The sequence below is a fragment of the Corvus brachyrhynchos genome, unplaced genomic scaffold (assembly GCF_000691975.1).
Source record: "Corvus brachyrhynchos isolate BGI_N302 unplaced genomic scaffold, ASM69197v1 scaffold136, whole genome shotgun sequence".
Taxonomy (NCBI): Eukaryota; Metazoa; Chordata; class Aves; order Passeriformes; family Corvidae; genus Corvus; species Corvus brachyrhynchos.
In genome coordinates this window covers 4202533-4219773 of record NW_008239080.1, presented here as the reverse complement: position 1 = coordinate 4219773, position 17241 = coordinate 4202533, and the positions used below count along the sequence as shown (strand labels likewise).

Below are 17241 nucleotides of genomic sequence, written 5' to 3'. Positions count from 1 at the left end.
TGGCAAAGAAACAAAGAGAAAAGTTAAACCTCTTCTCCCTAACCCCCTTTATTTCAGGCTCAACTTTTCTCCGTTCGCAACTTCTGTATCTCCCCAAAGCAAACAGTGCAGAAGGAGGATGGAGAATATGGGTCAGTACTTAAGAACCTCTCTCTGCTGCTCCTTGTCTCTCACACTTTCCTCCTTGTCCAGTGTGGGGTCTCCATGAGTCACAGTTCTTTCATGAAATTCCCATCTGCTGCAGCCCCCACTGCCAGTGCCTGGGCACCTGCACTCTACATCTTCCTTCTATAACCTTTGCAGGCACTTTGGTAAAATATTAAGTTATTAACATGTGGACACAAATCTATGAGCTGAAAAAACTGTTCTATTGCACAGCTTGGTCAGTGCCAGTTTGATAATAATGCCTTTGAAAACTTGTCCTAGATATTTAAAAATATCTATTTTTTTTTAACTGCATGATGTCATACTAGTACAAATCTGCCTGTTTCTGGTGAAGGTCTCTTCTCTCTACTTTCTGTTATATTTACCCACAGCTTAAATTACTGTCTGCAATCAGCCTCCAGTGAAGTGAATTTTGAATAAATTCTGTATATTTCCAGCCAAGGAAAGGACAAGATCAAGTAATGGTCATAAAATGACAAAGCATCTTTGGATGAAGGGGATCACAGATATAACAGCAGCATCGCTAATTCCATAGAAAATAGATCAACAAAGCTAAGGAGCATGGGATAGAAGGCAAGTGGTACACGATGGTGAGCAAGCAGAGAAGAAAGTTTCACGGGCACTTCATGGTCTAAGAAAAAGCCAGGTTAATGCGTGCTTCAAAGAATAAGTTAATGACAGTGACAATCTAAGAGGTGGAGTAACTTCTCCCACCTGAATTAATTATACCAAAATATAAATTCCTCACAGAATCGATGTACTACAGTTAAAGGAAGAGAAATACCTTCCTTCCTATGATGTGTTCCACAAATAAGTTTCTTGCAGACTCTCAGAAAGATGCAGTGGATATTTCTCTCTTTCTCTCAGAAAGATGAAGTTGACATCTCTTTCTTTTTTTTCCTCTCTCTCTCATGACTATCAAGGAGTAGTATTTAATACTTGTATGTGTGAATTTTACTCAATATTCTCTTTAATCAAGTGACTCAATTTGCAGCACCAAATTTTCTTACTGCTAGTATGAACCAGCTAGCCTGGAAAAAATTGGCTGCATGATGTCCTGTTTTGTTCTTTCTTCTCTGCATATGTGAAAACCATATATTAAACATTTGCCTGAAATTTCTTTAGAAAGCAAGAATTTAGAAAAAAATAAGGTTATAACAATTAAATAATAATCATTGCTCTTTCTTCTTTCCCTTAACCCCCATGAAAAAGGTTATCCAATGAACTGTATGAAACAAATATCCCCAATATACCTGAGGTCCTGTGAAAATTTTTGGTCACAGAGGTGGATTGAGTATAGCACAAAATACAGATCATGCACCAGAAGCTCAATGTCACATTTTTAAGACTTTTTGCCTCAGAACATTCAGTCTTTCGAATGTTTTTTGGAGATAGGTAAATGCTACTCCCACTTTAGAGTTGTGTGAACTAAGTAACAAGCTAAGACTAACCAAACTTTTTGAAACCATGGTGAAAGTTTGCTGATGAGCTCAGAGCTGGTTACCTAGACCAAGAAGAACTGCTCTCTTCTCAGCACACAGGAGAAAATTCATCTTAACCCCACAGCACTCTGGACTGCATGACTTCTCTGCCTGTTTTGTTGTTTGTGGAGCCCTGCCTTCTGACTCTTCTGCTGTTATTGCTGCTCATGAGAGTAATCAAAGAGAGCCAGACTGGCCTGTTGAGAGACACATACATTTTCTTGCCCTTCCCTCTACCACTGCTTTTTTGGACATTCATGCAAAGGCTGGCTGACTACTGCTTTTTATTTTCTACTGATTTTCAATACCTACAGAGCAAATAACACTTCCTATTGCTCTCAGCTAAAGCAAACCCATAGAGAATTGCCAACTGTTACAAGCACACTGAACCAATTTTGTTTCTGTATTGATCTTTCACATACAGAACAACAGGCTTGAGGAAGAGAATTAAAAAACTGCTTCTTCTTCACAGTTTTATTTTGTTGTTTAGCTCTTCAGAACTCTCAAATACAACAGTGTAAACTACCAACTCACTTCTCAGGAAGAAAGCAACATGGCACCTTCATAATATATTTGGCTCTATACTCCATGTGCTGTGCCGAATTAACAGAAAGGAAACTGTTGTCTGAAAAGTCCCCTGTGTAAATCGCTGGGTGACCAGACACAGATGATGAATTTTAGAGAATTTTATATACATTAGAAATAAATAAATAAATAAATATTGAAATTATAAAAATATTGAACACTATACCAGATTATCTTGAATTTTATTATTTTATTATTCCTTCTGTAATCCAGTGACTCCTTTTTTCCTTCGTGTCACTGATATCTGCACTGTTTCATGCATAATGCCTAGTGTCCCTTCAGCAGTACTGAAATCCCTTTGTACTAACATGTATGTGAAATAACTGCTCTTCCTTCCAAGCAGATCAAAAGGGCCACACATCCCACTTCTTCCCTGGAACAGCGGGAGTAGCCAAATATTTTGAAATCTTTGCTATGTGTTTCACACAGCCTGACCCAGACACAAGAAGATGGAAAAGTGAATCATAGGAGATCACTGTCTATGTAGAGAAACTGCAGTGAGTAAGCAATCACATCAACAGTACTTAGAATACAATGCTTTATGTAGCACACAGAAAAAACAAGACTATGCACAATTCTGCACCATTAAAGCAGTCTCCTTTAATACAGAAAAGGAGAATTCTAAAGAACGTAGCAAATTTTGGAAATTTAGGTTAAATGCAGTTTAGAATTTCCATGGTATAAAAAAAAACCACTTAAGTATGCTTTATCTGCAGCACTGCTGAAAGGCGAATAATATAATTTTCAAAGCAGATGTATCCAGAAAATGGAAATTGGGTTATACAGACTATTAGAACTTTATTCTTCCTATTTTTCTTGCAGAAAGCCAGAGATTTTTTGAATATTGGAATTTTAAAATTATAACACACGGCCAAATCTAAAAATCAAAGATAATGAAATGCAATTCATTATACTTTATAATGTATACCTTAATTCTGGTGAATTCACAACTTACTGTCTTTAGAAGACCTAATAAATTGTGGCATAGATATTCAGTAAAATCTCATAGAGAAATAACTGCTGTTAGCAGTATCACTCACTAAGAAAGTAATAAATAATTACTGCAATTTTCAACAGTGCACTGAGACTGTTTCTTTAATGTGATTATTAATCTCACACTTTCCTTTGGAAAATGAAATTTTCTGGTTATTCTGAAAATTACACTAGCTATTATTTTGTCACGTTTGATAAGAGGGTCTGCTAAACAGGAAGGTTTTAGAATGTTCTGAATTATACAATATTTTAGTCATGCTTTGTGAAGGTTATAGCATGAAAACCTAACAATCTATTCACATATCTAATTACCAACATATTTGTAATGCGCTTAACAATGAAATAAAAAACATATATTAGAGATTACCATGATCATTAAACGTCTTATCCTGTTTAAAGACATTAAAATTGACATGATGGTGTTTTTAAGCATTCCTCATTAGTCCTTTTCATTTTACCACTTCATTTCTAGTAGGAAAAAATGCAAAGAAAATATGCTGTCTTGAACCACTTGGGTCAAGCGGACTTCTTTAAACTTAATAACTGGAATCAATGAAATTCAGAGTATGAGTATGAGGGTATTACTGAAGTGTTTGACTTAGATAAAAATGGACATAATAAAAACATTGCTCCAAACTGATAATACCAGCCTTTATTATTTTCAAGTCTGGTCCTCTACATTAGAGAGGGAGAGTGGTGGAAGAACAACAAAATATTTTGGCAGGAAGGCACCTTAACCACAGGAAAGATTGATAAAACCCTTCCATTCTACCACTAGACTATACAGGAACTCTCACTGGGACAGTCAGTATATAAAACATAAAGCTGGACTCATGTCAAAATGACCACTGACATGACAGAATTTTCTTCAGAACTGTGAATTTTTTTTGCTCACCATCACAAAACATTTTTTGTATTTCTTGCAAATTAGTCGAAAGTTAAATCTTCAAGTCTTTGTGGTGAATGATTAATTATTCTGCATAGCTATGACACAGTTATGCCTTTTAGGATGAATTAATTAATCCTACAATAGTAAAAACAATCCAAAATACTGTGAAAGTTAGTGCCTTTTTTGTATGTTACTTGATTTTGCTTTATTATGCTAAATTGAACTTGCTTATAAATACAAATACCCTTTAGCAACACTGGTAATTCAAATGAAATATGTTACATTCTTAAAACAGAAAATATGGTTGAAAATAACAGCTATCCTTTTTCCTATAGGAAATACAGTCATCTGTAGCATCTCTTATTCTACCAATTAAAAATTTAAATTCTGGTGGATACCTTCAGGAATAGAGATTAAATGATGCAAATGATGCTCTCTTATTTTTTCAGGACATTGAAGGGCAAATGAGAATTTACTATGTCAATTTCAAGCTCATGATTGGAGCATCTCTTTAAGCTAAAATCAGCATTTACCCCCAGACAGAATTTGATTTAACAGAATGCCAAATTTGGCATAAAATTTAAATACATAAAATTACCAACAAAATTTAATTTTTCAAATTCCATGTTCAACAGGAGATTGGAAGGTGTGCCACGCTAACAGGACTTTCCAAATAATACTTTCCAGTATTATTTTCCGTGCCACTAGAGACATTTATAAAATATATTTCTTTTATCATTAAGACTTACAACAACAAAATCTTGAATTTTAAGTAGGTTTGAAGCTGCAGTAATTGCAACAGAAAAAAGGGGTTATCAATGGGATAAAAGATTGTGAGAAACAAATAAAGAGTATTTTGCAAACCAATTCTTCTATTTTTTCAGCATGGTCACCATTTAACACTGACCACTGAGGAAGGTAACCTAAAGACAGACTGTCAGCTTTTATCCTAGTGAGCAATAAGTGTCTGAGTACTGTACGAATTTTTAATTTTTGCCATAAATCCACGTACTTATACAGGCAAACTCCTTTAGATTAATACCTTACTTGAAAGTAGGTGAGATTAGATGGAGTAAATATGATTCATCAGCATTTTTCTTAAAAAATGTAAGTAATCAACAGCCTCATATTTTTTCAAATCTATATCTTTGAAATATGGTAAATATACATTGCTTTCTTATGTTGCTTCTATGGTTTCAGGTAGGTCTGAGTCACCTGTGACTCAGAGCCCAGTTCAGCATGGAGGTCTGGATGCCTGCTCCTTCAGGAAAGGCAGTTGACAGTGTTGTACTATTCTACTGCGTATTACTGAACTGTTAATACAGTTCGCATTTTAAAATTTATATAGCTATGAACATCTTCGAAAGAGGCTGAAGTAGACTCACACCCAGCCAGAGAACCCCAAACTTTCTTTGACGCATTGAATTCAGTCAGTAGTTTTAGTTTTTGGAATACACATCCTTGTAGGAGCTCAAATAGCATTTACTGCAACTCTGTAAATTGTGCATAAGAAAACACAGCAGGTATCACTTATTTTGTGAAAAAGCCTTTTCATCTAAGATAAATGTATAATGTTACCCTATGAATTGGAAGATGAAAATATTATGATGCCATATACTATGAACTGGTCTGTGGTGAGCCACTTTGCAATAAACCATCCAAAATTAGTTAATGATTTTTTTTGTGTACCTCCTTACAGACAGAGTATGAGACGCAAAATAACAAGCCCTTGACATAGGATAAACATGATTTAGCAACAACCAAAGCATTAATGTGTTATCAACCTTACCCTCATACTGAATGCAAAACAGCACTATACCAGTTACTGAGAAGAAAACTCTATCCCAGCTGGAACCAGGACACCCAGCTTGGGCAGGAATGTTGGAAGGACTTCAAGAGGTCCTTTCCAGACTAAAGAATTGTTTGATTCTGTCTTTCTGTGTTCTTGAACCGTTCCTGTAAAGTCAGTTAATGTAAGAAAATCTAGTGTAAAACCAGAGTGCAAAGGGTACAGGAATTCAAACATCTGCTCTTCAAGTCAGTAGTTAATGAGCTTGAACAGCCATAGCAGTTGGTTTGTTGGCTTTGGCAGATCACTGATGAAATATTGCATAGTGCTGATGAATGAAAGCAAAATAACTTCAGAAAGTGGCTTATGTTTCTAAACACACTGAATGTTCTGTTCGTGCACAAAAGCTGAAATTGAAACAAACACAAAAGGTAATCTTTTCTATATTCTTTATGAGAATCCATTTTCTTATTTGAGTTATTCCAGATAGCATGCCACATGGAATGATTTAACTAGCTGATTCCAATGTTCCAAATTTTTGTTTTAAATTTTAATTGTATATACAAGAATTTGTATTCACTAGCTTGATGCATCTCTTACGGGACTATTTTTAAGACTGAGTAACAGATGTAGTGATTTATCTGTGTAAAACTGTAACAGCTGGATTGATGAAACTAAGATTAAGGCTTTCAGAGTACAAACATTACATAAGCATACACTGTAAAAACATTCCTACCTTATAGTGGCAAATGTGATAATTTTATGAAATTTTCAATTGCTATAGAAAATGCAGTAAACATGAAAGTGTGTAGTTGTATATATGTCCTTCTAAAAGTAATCAGAAATTTTCTTCAAAATTTATAAAAATTAATATCCTTCAGTATTTCCAGTTCTATGAAACAAAACATCTACATGGGTATAATTCATATATGTGCTGACTTAAATTCAAAATTAACATATAGAGTATGTAAAATATTCCTTTTTAAAACCACATCTAAACGTGTTTTTTTAAACAATTTTATAAATTCATTTAATAAAATAAAAATCCTTAAATCTATCCCAGACTTCTTTCACTGTCAATCTTCAAACAATTTTGAAAAGATGAGGTGCAATAAGATGACGGCGATATTGCATGGAGCTGTCTCAAGTCATTTACCAAAACACCTTTCCATTTCTCATTCATCACATAATTGATTATGTTGGAACTCAGTATTGCACATATGAAAGTTAAGCTACACTATATACCTGATACCTGCTGAGATACAAAACCTGCTGCTCAGATGTTTCCAAATCATCAAACAAAAAAATCCTATATTCCTAGGTAACTGGTAAGGTTGGAAATGATAGCAAATCATCAGAAAATTAGGGTTTGGTTCTTTTTTTTGTTTACTGATTTAATGTAATTTTAAGTAATACTTTCATACTATGCAGAATATCCAACACCTGTAAATAACAATAAAAATATGACTTAAAACGTAGGCACTGTTATGAAAACCTGTATATCTCTGAAATAATGAAATGAAATAGGTAAAGGCCATGACTCATTCTGAGTCAACATATTGTATGGATAGTGATTTACATATTCTTTTTAGAAACAAATTTTCAGAATGCACATGAAAAAAAAACTTTGTAGAATAGTTCAAGCAATGATTTTCCTCTTCTGTGTAAAGAAAGGAAGTAGAAGCATAGGTAAAATCATGGACACTGATAATGTAATCCTGTAGCTAGTACTTAATACATTGCATCTTGCCAAAGTTTCCATGTGAAGGTACAAAAACATGTTGAGGACTTTCTCAGTTCAGAATGTGCCATCTGCTTTTGAAGCTGAAAGACCCAATGATAAACTTCAGCAGCTTCTGTACCACTGCCTGGTCTAGGGGACAGTTGGCCAAATTAACTGGATAATGTATTTAACAAATAAATTCTTTTAAGGACAGCTAAAGGTGCCCTTCTCAGCCATGAGTAAATGCTCACATCCATACTACTAATTAAAGTGTGACAGGAAACTGGAAACAACTGCTTTCAATATGTTCACTTGGAAAATACATGAAATATAAATGTACATAATATGATGATATAGCTCAGTGGGGATGGGCACTATGTTCACTGAATTCCAGAGAAAAATTCTGAAAGTTCTGCAGGTAAATAACATGGAAAAGAGTGATGCTACACATACAGTGAAGATTTTAATTAATGCTTGCCTGGAATCTCCCGAACAGAAAAGGACCTACTGTATCACATCACTGTATAGAACAGATAGAAATATAATTCTGAGACAAAAAGCCTAAGATGCCAAAAAAATATCAGTACTCATATTCTAAAAGCTAAAATCCACCTTTTGATTTTCTAGAAAATCAAAATCCTGATGACCTGATTATCTCACTACCTTTCTTGTTAAATTTACCTTCCTTCAGCCAGTGAATTGAAGAAACATCCTTTGCCCCCATGACAGTCATATCACTTTAACCACAAAGTAGAGCAAATTTTACATCAGGCAAATGCATTTCAGAACCCAGTCATGGAATGAAATGTGTTCGAATTAATGTTCTTTGAATAACTTTAAAGAACAAATCCATAAAACCAATCCAAACTACATCTCAAGTATGTGCTCAAAGCTTTAACTGAAAAAAACCAATACAATCTCAATTATGAAATCACAAAAAAATTAAACTCGAATGCACATTTTCAAACCAGTAATCAAATCATCCTAAAATAAACAGAAAAGGAAACAACAAATGAAACTGCATTAAAACAGGTTTCTATTTTCTTTAGGCAAGGCAAAAAAAGTAAGCAATCAGAGCTTTACTGACTTTCTTCTATAAAGTTGCTGTTTCACGAGGACCATAAAGACAATGACTGAACATTTAAAGCACATTTAATCTTCATCAGGTTTGAGAAAATGGCCATATCTAAGGAAACTAATCATACAGTTAAAAGAAAGCAGTAGCTCTAAACTATGTGAATGTATTAGTTTCCTGCACATGTGGATTTAAAAAGAAAAAGTTTGAAAAGAGAAAATCTGCTTCTATAGGTGTTATTGGATGTGTTAATTGTGGTGTTTAACAACTGGAGTCATAGCTGCATCCAAAACTGGAATTACTGTCAAATATGATCTTCAAAATTTATTCAAAGTCAAATGTAACAAATCTATTGCTCCCCAGTTGGAGAGCTTTGAAACAGTAACAAAAAATGATCATTTATTCTACTCTTTGCCTCTTTTCCTGCATTATAGGGAAAAAACCAACACATTAATTTTGCAGGTAAAGCATACAGATAGAATTATCTATCTCCAACAGCCACTGAGAACAAAAATCAACAGTTTTGTCATGGATTCATATTTTATATCTTATGATACAAGATCTTGGGAGGCTACAAATGCCTTGTCAAGTTTCCTTTTTCCTTTGACAGAGGTTAAGGATGACTGCTGAAGGATTGCAATTTTATTGCTGCTTGGTGAAGGATATACTGCTCTCTCTACATTTTAGAAGGACTCACAAGAATAATCACAAGTCATTTTGAAGGCCAAGCCTATAAACTCAATTTCATGTAAATCCCTGCCAGTCACAGTCTACAATCACACCTTGCAAGTTATTTAGTATGCCACTGTTTCAAAGATAGCAGTATAAAATTCCAGTAAACAAAGGAAATGTGTAAATTTAACTGATATTTTTTAGTGTAGCAACAAGGAGAATGAGGCCATAAATACAGAGGAGTTAATTTTTAGGTAGAAAAAGAGGGAAATAAATTTTTCAGTGTAAACTTGAACTCTATAACTAGAGTCAGTTTTGTCATTGCCATTTAGCTGCATTTTTTGCTAAGATATTATTAGGGTTTGAAACCTGTACAGCGTTTTAATGGCTTAAGTGTATGAAGCAGAGACAATGCTACCACAGCTGATGCAATGGAGACAGTTATCTGACCAATGTCTCACACAAGAATAGTCTCTGGCATTAAAAAACAACATAGAATAGTTTATTAGTATTGAGCTGTATAACTCTATCAGTAAGTTTTCTGAGAAAAAAAAATCTCTTTACCTGCTAGATCAAAAGGAGAGGAAGGGATATAATTTTCTTTTTTAAACTTTATATACTTTTACAGTCTGTACAAAAATCCTAAAATAAATACACTGTCAGCTAATAAGATTTCAATATGTGGTTTGTATGCTATGCGACTTTGCTCCATTAATACTAGATGTTAATACTAAGCATAAAAGGAAAAAAAATCCCTGTTTTAAATGGAGAAAAAGAGTAATGCAGAGACTGGTGGCTGAGCAGGAATATAGGATGGAAATGAAACAGTTTCTTAAATGGCAGCTCCTGTTAGCCCTCCATATGTTGAAAAGAGAATTTATGTTCTAACAAGTTGGTTTCTAAAAGAAGTGGTAAAGCTTATGGGGTAAGCATACAATCTAACAAAAAAATGCTGAACAGTCTCTTCTCCCCATATCAATCTACTCTATATACTAAGATCATCAAACCACTGTCATTTTAGAATTTATCAACATTTACATCACAGAGAAACAGCTCAGAAGTAAAACAACAAAATTTTCAGAATATGCTTTGATTTTCCTTTTTTGATAGTAAAAGGCAATTTTGAGAAGTCTAATGTGCAAGTTTCATGGTGACTTTTGCAGCAGTCTCCTTCACATACCATCTTCTAACAGCAAAAATAGTCCTGGCTAAAACCTCCTTTATTTTAATGATTTGTGCACTACATTCCCTCACATCACAAATGTTTACAGTTCAGGTGCAGGAATTATCTCTAGCACTTAAGCTATGTGGAAAAAAAAAAAAATCTTCATTATAGTAATTTGATAATTTCTGTGGGTGTCAGAATTATTTCTAAAATGTTTCTGAAGTAATGACTGAATACTTACCATTATTTAACATTACTGATATAAATATAACAAAAAAAATCTGTATTATTTCTGTTTTACTTCTTACCTAGCTTGCACATATGAAATTCCATGACTGGAAAAGAGCTAATTTGTTACCAAAGCATGATACCAATACCCTTCTTAAAATGATAAATGAACCATTCTGAAAACTATTGTTTTTACAAGATGAAAAATGACAGTAGTGACCAGCCACTCTTGTATAATACTGATACTACAGTGGCAAATGTAGATATGACAACTTTTAAAATCATAGTTGTTTGGATAAGACTTTTAAAATCACCAAGTCCACCCTGCATTGTGAGATGTTGTTAGCATGCCCATTTTTAATTTTTTATCTTAAACAATAAGTTAGTTTTATATTTAGCACTAAAATTCTGATGACAAATCTAATTCATTCTATGTGTTAATTAATAAGCATAAAATATGAGTCCCCCATTTGTAACCTCCAAACTTATGTTTAAATGGTTTCTCTTCTCAAACTGACTTAATCTGTCTCTGTAAACGTATTTGGACTTTGAATGATTCATAAGTTCTCCAAAGGACTGAAGTAATCTGTGTGAACTAAAATGCTCTTTCAGTCAAGGAGACTACCTTATGAAAAAGGTTTCCAAGTTTGCTTTCCAATATGACTTGTCTTTTTATTGTCAAAAAAGAAAAGTGAAATCACATTTTATTGCTCAATATAGATGACTAAAACTCTTAGTGTAAGCCAGTGGTAAATTCTTACCTTATTGTGATAGGGACAAGTATACCCTTGGTAACAGATTGGTTGAGGGATACAGTCAGAATGTTCTGAGAGTTTCCACAGCCGAATCGAACTGTTGGTCTTCCCTCCACAAGATACAAGTGAAGAAACTGCTCTCCAAAATTTCTTTCACCAGCTTTGGAAACAAAAATGGAGACAGTCACACTTCTGAAAGTGTAGGACCTCACAGAGCTATTTCACACTACTGGAACATCATCACCAGACATGACACCTATGTGACATTGAGGACTCTTCTGTCCATATACAGGACTCTTTTTGAGTGACTGGGAGACAAAAAATCAGAGTCTTAAGTCTCTGTATTTAGCTGATAACAGTTAAGAGTAAAAGAAAATAACTAAAAGACAAAATTGACTTTATACCACTGCAGTTGCATCTATCTTACAGAGATTATTAACTGATCTTTTCTCTATATCCAGCAGTATCATTAAGGCAACAAAGGTGACAATAAAAAAGCCAAATCCCTTTCATTCAGCTTTTCAAATAAATTATAGAAAACAAAAATTATAGGAGAACATCTCTTATAATAGATTTAAAGATTGTGAAAAATTCAGCTTTCCCAATTATTGATATATTTCAGACTTGAAGAAAAATTATTTACAGAACATCAAACATACTGTTACTTCCACTCTTAAAAATATACTTAAGGTCACTTCCACTACATAGTATATTATAAACTGCAAAAATGACAGCAAAATATTTATATTTAAGTGGTGAATGATGCATGGCTCTTCTACAAAAAAAGGACTGACACCTACAGTTTCAAATTATATTGGGTGAATTTGCCCTTTGAATTTAACTGTATTTACTTTTCATAAAAGGTAAGAGTTCCTGTTTACAATTTTTGTTCCCCTTTAACACAAATTGTTAAAACATTAATCTGTTTCTTTCACTGTATTTTACTATATTTAATTGAAGTAAAAAAGACTCAGTAACTGGGTCACAAAATTGAATTTACTGCATGTATTGCTTGACGTACTATTGCCTCTGAGTAGGAGACCCTGGATGCTGGCATGGGTATCAGATAGGCAGAAATCTTATGCTTGCATTTGGGGGACCCTCATGTGTGGAGTGCCTGGCTTTGGGTGTGTGAGTCTTGAGTGAGTCTGTCCATGACCCATGAGTAGGAGTCCCCTGAAGTGGGTCAAAAGGGTTGGGATCTGGGCTGGGTTTCAGCTGATAGGTAGGAGCCTGGAGGGGCTGGGTAGGAGATCCCAGGCCCAGACCTTTTGGAGGGGGCCACAGGTCAGAACATCCTTTAATAAGAACGAGGGTATACTTGGGTCTTAGAAAACCTTTCATCTAAAGATGAAATTATCAACTTTATTTTGGAGGACAAAACAAAAGACAAACAATGATCTTTTAGGAGACACAGAGAAACAACAGTGCTTGCAACTGCCTGATCACTTCCTTTTGTATAGTTCCTAGCACAAACAGTTCACAACATAAACTCCCTCCTTGAGAGCAGCTTTCTAGTCAACATTGCATTTCTTCAGTCTGTTACAAATCTGGTGACCTACTGAAGTCTTTTATGCTTAGACATATTTTGTATTCTGAATACCTAATTAACTCCAAAGCCATTTTAATTTGACTGGATTTCATGCCTTTGGCTTTTACAATTTCCTTCTACAATAGTCTGATAATTCTCTTTCAAAAGATATTGCACTATTTCACTGTTTTTTAACCCTAGCATAGCTGATATATGCACATATTGCATTATTTGTTTCCTAATCTTCTCCCCTCCCTGTACATTCTGTTCTTGGCATTTCCAATTTCTACCAGTAAGTAGATCTGTAAGTCACATTGATTCAGAGAGAATGAAATGGGGGAGGGTTGTGAATGTGTATAACATATCTTGAAAGAGTGAAGTTACAGAGGAACAGTTTGTTTCTCTTCTCCCAGTGACTCTGTCTGTTCACATTGCCCACCAGTAAAAACTTGGAAGAAGGTCCTCATTATTACCAGTAAAGTAAAAAATCTGGGACAGCTCTCCCAAAGGCAGCATTACTTCTTGAAACCTCAGTGAGTGCTGCTGCTTGAACTTCAGTCTAGGGAGTGCTTTTGAGTCACACTTAGAGGTGACTAACAGCATTCTTCATATTATTTTCTAGGTGGTATGAAATCCTTTGAAAGGACAATCCTTTAAATCTTTCTACAGTGAACATGAGGAGGTGGGGAATTTTGTTCTGGCAATGTGAAAGAGCATATGCTACCTAGTATACATGGATGGAAGTTGCCTTCATAGGAAAAGCCAAGTCTTAAGCAAAACAGACAGGTTCTGGGAACAGACAGAGATCAGGAAATATCTAAGTAAAAAATCTTGTTGGATATTAGGGGTAAATTATCTGGACCTTATTAGAGATTATGTGAGGGGTTCAGGCTAAACAAACCAGATCTCAGCAATCATCCTTTCACAGAAAACTGCTAGCTGGAAGGTTATTTTTGTACATCAGTATGACAAAAAGCAAGTGGCCACGGGGCTTAAATGATTGCCTATCTAAAAGCCAGATTTGAACTCCCAATAAAATATGGGATAAACTTTATTAAGAAAGAAAATATATTCTCTCACAGAGGAGGAATACTGTGAAATGCTCTGCTTGAGAATGCCAGCTGAAATAAGAGACAGACTACAACTGAAATGCGTGAAATGCCCATATTTAGTTTCAGAAGGGTAAGTAGAATATGGGTAGATCTGGGGAAGAGAGCTTCTGAGAGAACAGGAGATAATTTATGAGCACAACTTATGAAAAGGGAGCTGTTGTCCTTAAGGAATGCTATAAACATGGGCTGTGGTATCTGAAATCCAATTGTCAGAAGTTATAGGATACCATATATAGTAGAAGCTAAACAATCTCCCCTTGAAGAGGTTGTGAACAGCATTATGCTGACTCTGTTAAAAGTGAAAATGATGAAGTAAAACTTTACAACTGTATCAGGTTTTTATGATCACTAACAATTTATTTTGCTTTGTGGCTAAATATCACAATTTGCTTTGACATGTTGATGAAATTTAATCATGCAAACAAATAAAATCATTAAGGAATAGAAAAGAAATTTCATGAAGGCATTCTGTATTCAACAAATAAATGTTCTCAAATGATGGCTAATCTTTATTGGCACAAATGTAATTGTCACATTCTATCAACAACTTAAACATAAGATAACTGCAAAAATTCCAGACATTCTTAGTCCATTTACTGTTACCGTTCAGATGTTTCTTAAATACATACTGAAATAATTAGGGAAAACATCATTATCAAGAATGTAAGTAAATTTTTCTTCGTATTAAAACAGATGAAAGTATAGTAATATATAAATCACACATAGAATTCTATGACATCCTATCTCTTTTCCCATGTTTTTAACAGACAATCTATTTCTGGCAGCCTCTACAAGTCCTTAGTACTTGTTAATTTCAACCAACCATTGATAAAATTCTTGCTAATAAAGGCATCAAATAGGAAAATTATTTTTAACAACAGTATGGTATGATTTAGTGAAGTGACATGCCTAGCACATGTAATGATTCTCATATTCTGCCTATTGGTTAGCCTATAGCAGGCTTATTTGTTGTATTTTTTATATGTATTTTATTTGCCTTATTTATATTTGCATATATATAATTGCACTAACTGCTAAAAGGTGTTAAAATAATGCAATGATACTTTAAGTGTTCCCTTCTCTTTATTTTAAGGCATGTGGACATGAAAGGGCGAAGAAGGCACAGATCTTTTTTGTTCTTCACTGGCTAATGTACCAGGTAAAGACAGATGCAAGTTTTCATCCTTTTATGTTATCTTTATGATTTTGACTTTACTATTCTTCTTATGCATGCTTTCTCATTCAAATTCATTTGTATATCAGTAGCATCTTGTCTGAGATTTCTCCCTGTAATTAAATGTTTACTAATTATCTGCCAGAGAAACAGATGTAACCTCACCACCACCTGGTAAAAACAGGTGTGTTTGTAAAATGTGTGATCTGAAGGTGGATTAATTTAAAAAAAAACCTAATCAAAATGTGTAACTATTTTCCAGTAAAGTTCATCTGAAAGAAGCAAATCACTGTGATATTCTTCCTATTTAAAAAATTATTTTGGCAAATAGAGAGGTTTTTGCTTTATGAATATGTGAATTTTATTGTAACCATAATTATGAAACCATTGCTAACGCGCATATATTGACAGAATCTGAAAATGTTGGGATTATTAACCCTTAGAAGTGTGTGGTTCTTGTACCTAGTGAGTGCACTAGCCTCAAGTTGACTTTCTGCTGACAGGTCATTCCTCAGATGTTTGATGGTAACACAGCTTCAAAAAAGCAGCAGTAGAAGCAGGAGTCGTAGTACTATTAAAAAGGGAAGAGCTGACAACAGCAGCTTCTCTTTTGTAGTCATTAGAAGCGTGAATGAAAGAGCAGGGAGAAAAAAGTGGAGGTGAAGGAAATACAGAGGGAGCATATGAGGGAACTCACAAAGGATATTTATCTGACAGAAGAGCTTTGTGTCTGCATACAGAAATAATTTAAAAATCCTGAATATTCTGTATAGGCACATGGTGTTCATTCATAAAACACTGGAGAGATTTTTATTTACAAATTGATATAATATTTTATTTTAAATTAATGTAAAACTAAATAAGGATATTGATCTGAACAATCATAGCCAACATTTGTAATGTTAGGAAGGAATCTAATTACCAGGGAGATACAGAACAAAAAAAGAAAGAATAAAAATGAGGAAAAGAAATTGGTGCTGTAGCAAGAGGGGCAGAGATTGATAAAGCAGAAATGTAATGCAAAGATGTATCTAAACTTAACACAGTATCAGAGTTCTACAAGATATAGACTCATCCATTACTTTCTGTGTCTGTGTTCCACAGCCAGGCAGAGATCCAAGTTTCATTTATTTATTTATGTATTTATTTAGCTTAACAGAAATCTAACCTTAATAGAAAACCTACTGGTCACTAAAAGAGTGGAATATTGTAAATCAGTTAAAATTCCATTGTAGGGGTAACAAAGGGAATGAGAATGCAAGTATGGCATGGTACTGAGAACCTAGGAAGAAAAGGTGAGTTTTCACTGTGTGAAAACATGCAAAAATTATCCCAAGTTCCTGGTGTTACCCCAGCTCATGTTAGGGTGAGAATTGAACTCATACCACTCATCCTGACCCACCCTTCCTTCTTTTTGGGTGCATGAAGGGGCAAGAAGTGAGTTGTGACACATTCCATGGAAAGCTCAGATATGGGTAACTGGAAAGAAAAAGCTTCATGGTCTCCACTAATGCCATTCTATCTTTCCAGAAAGCAGAAAGGCATATTCTAAAGAATGTGAAGTCCTCAAATACTTCTGTAACAAAATCTCTGCAAACACCTGAAAAACACCATATTAACAATTTTCCATAGACAGCATGAGCAAATCGCTCAACAGGTTATTAGTTTTTAATATCTAATTAGATTAGATGCAGGATGAGTATATTATCTAGAAAAGAAAATACATAGAGTCAAAGAATCATAGAAAAGTTCAGGTTGGTCATCTAGTTAACCCCTTTCAATGAGCACGGACATCTTCAACTAGATCAGGTTGCTCAGAGTCTTTTCAATCCTGACCTTGGATGATTCCAGGGATGAGGAATCTACCATCTCTCCAGGCAACCTATTCCAGTATTTTGATCCCC

At 34.4% G+C, this 17241-nt stretch overlaps 1 protein-coding gene across 3 annotated transcripts in view; it reads right to left on the bottom strand.

Annotated features, from left to right (window-relative positions):
* EYS (eyes shut homolog (Drosophila)) overlaps positions 1-17241 on the bottom strand; it is an 859267-nt gene that overhangs the window by 131979 nt on the left and 710047 nt on the right. For all 3 annotated transcript variants that reach the window (XM_017739228.1, XM_017739229.1, XM_017739230.1), the window contains one exon: positions 11527-11680. In XM_017739228.1, coding sequence (XP_017594717.1) covers positions 11527-11680 — 154 coding nt within the window. The remainder of the gene's footprint in view (positions 1-11526; positions 11681-17241) is intronic.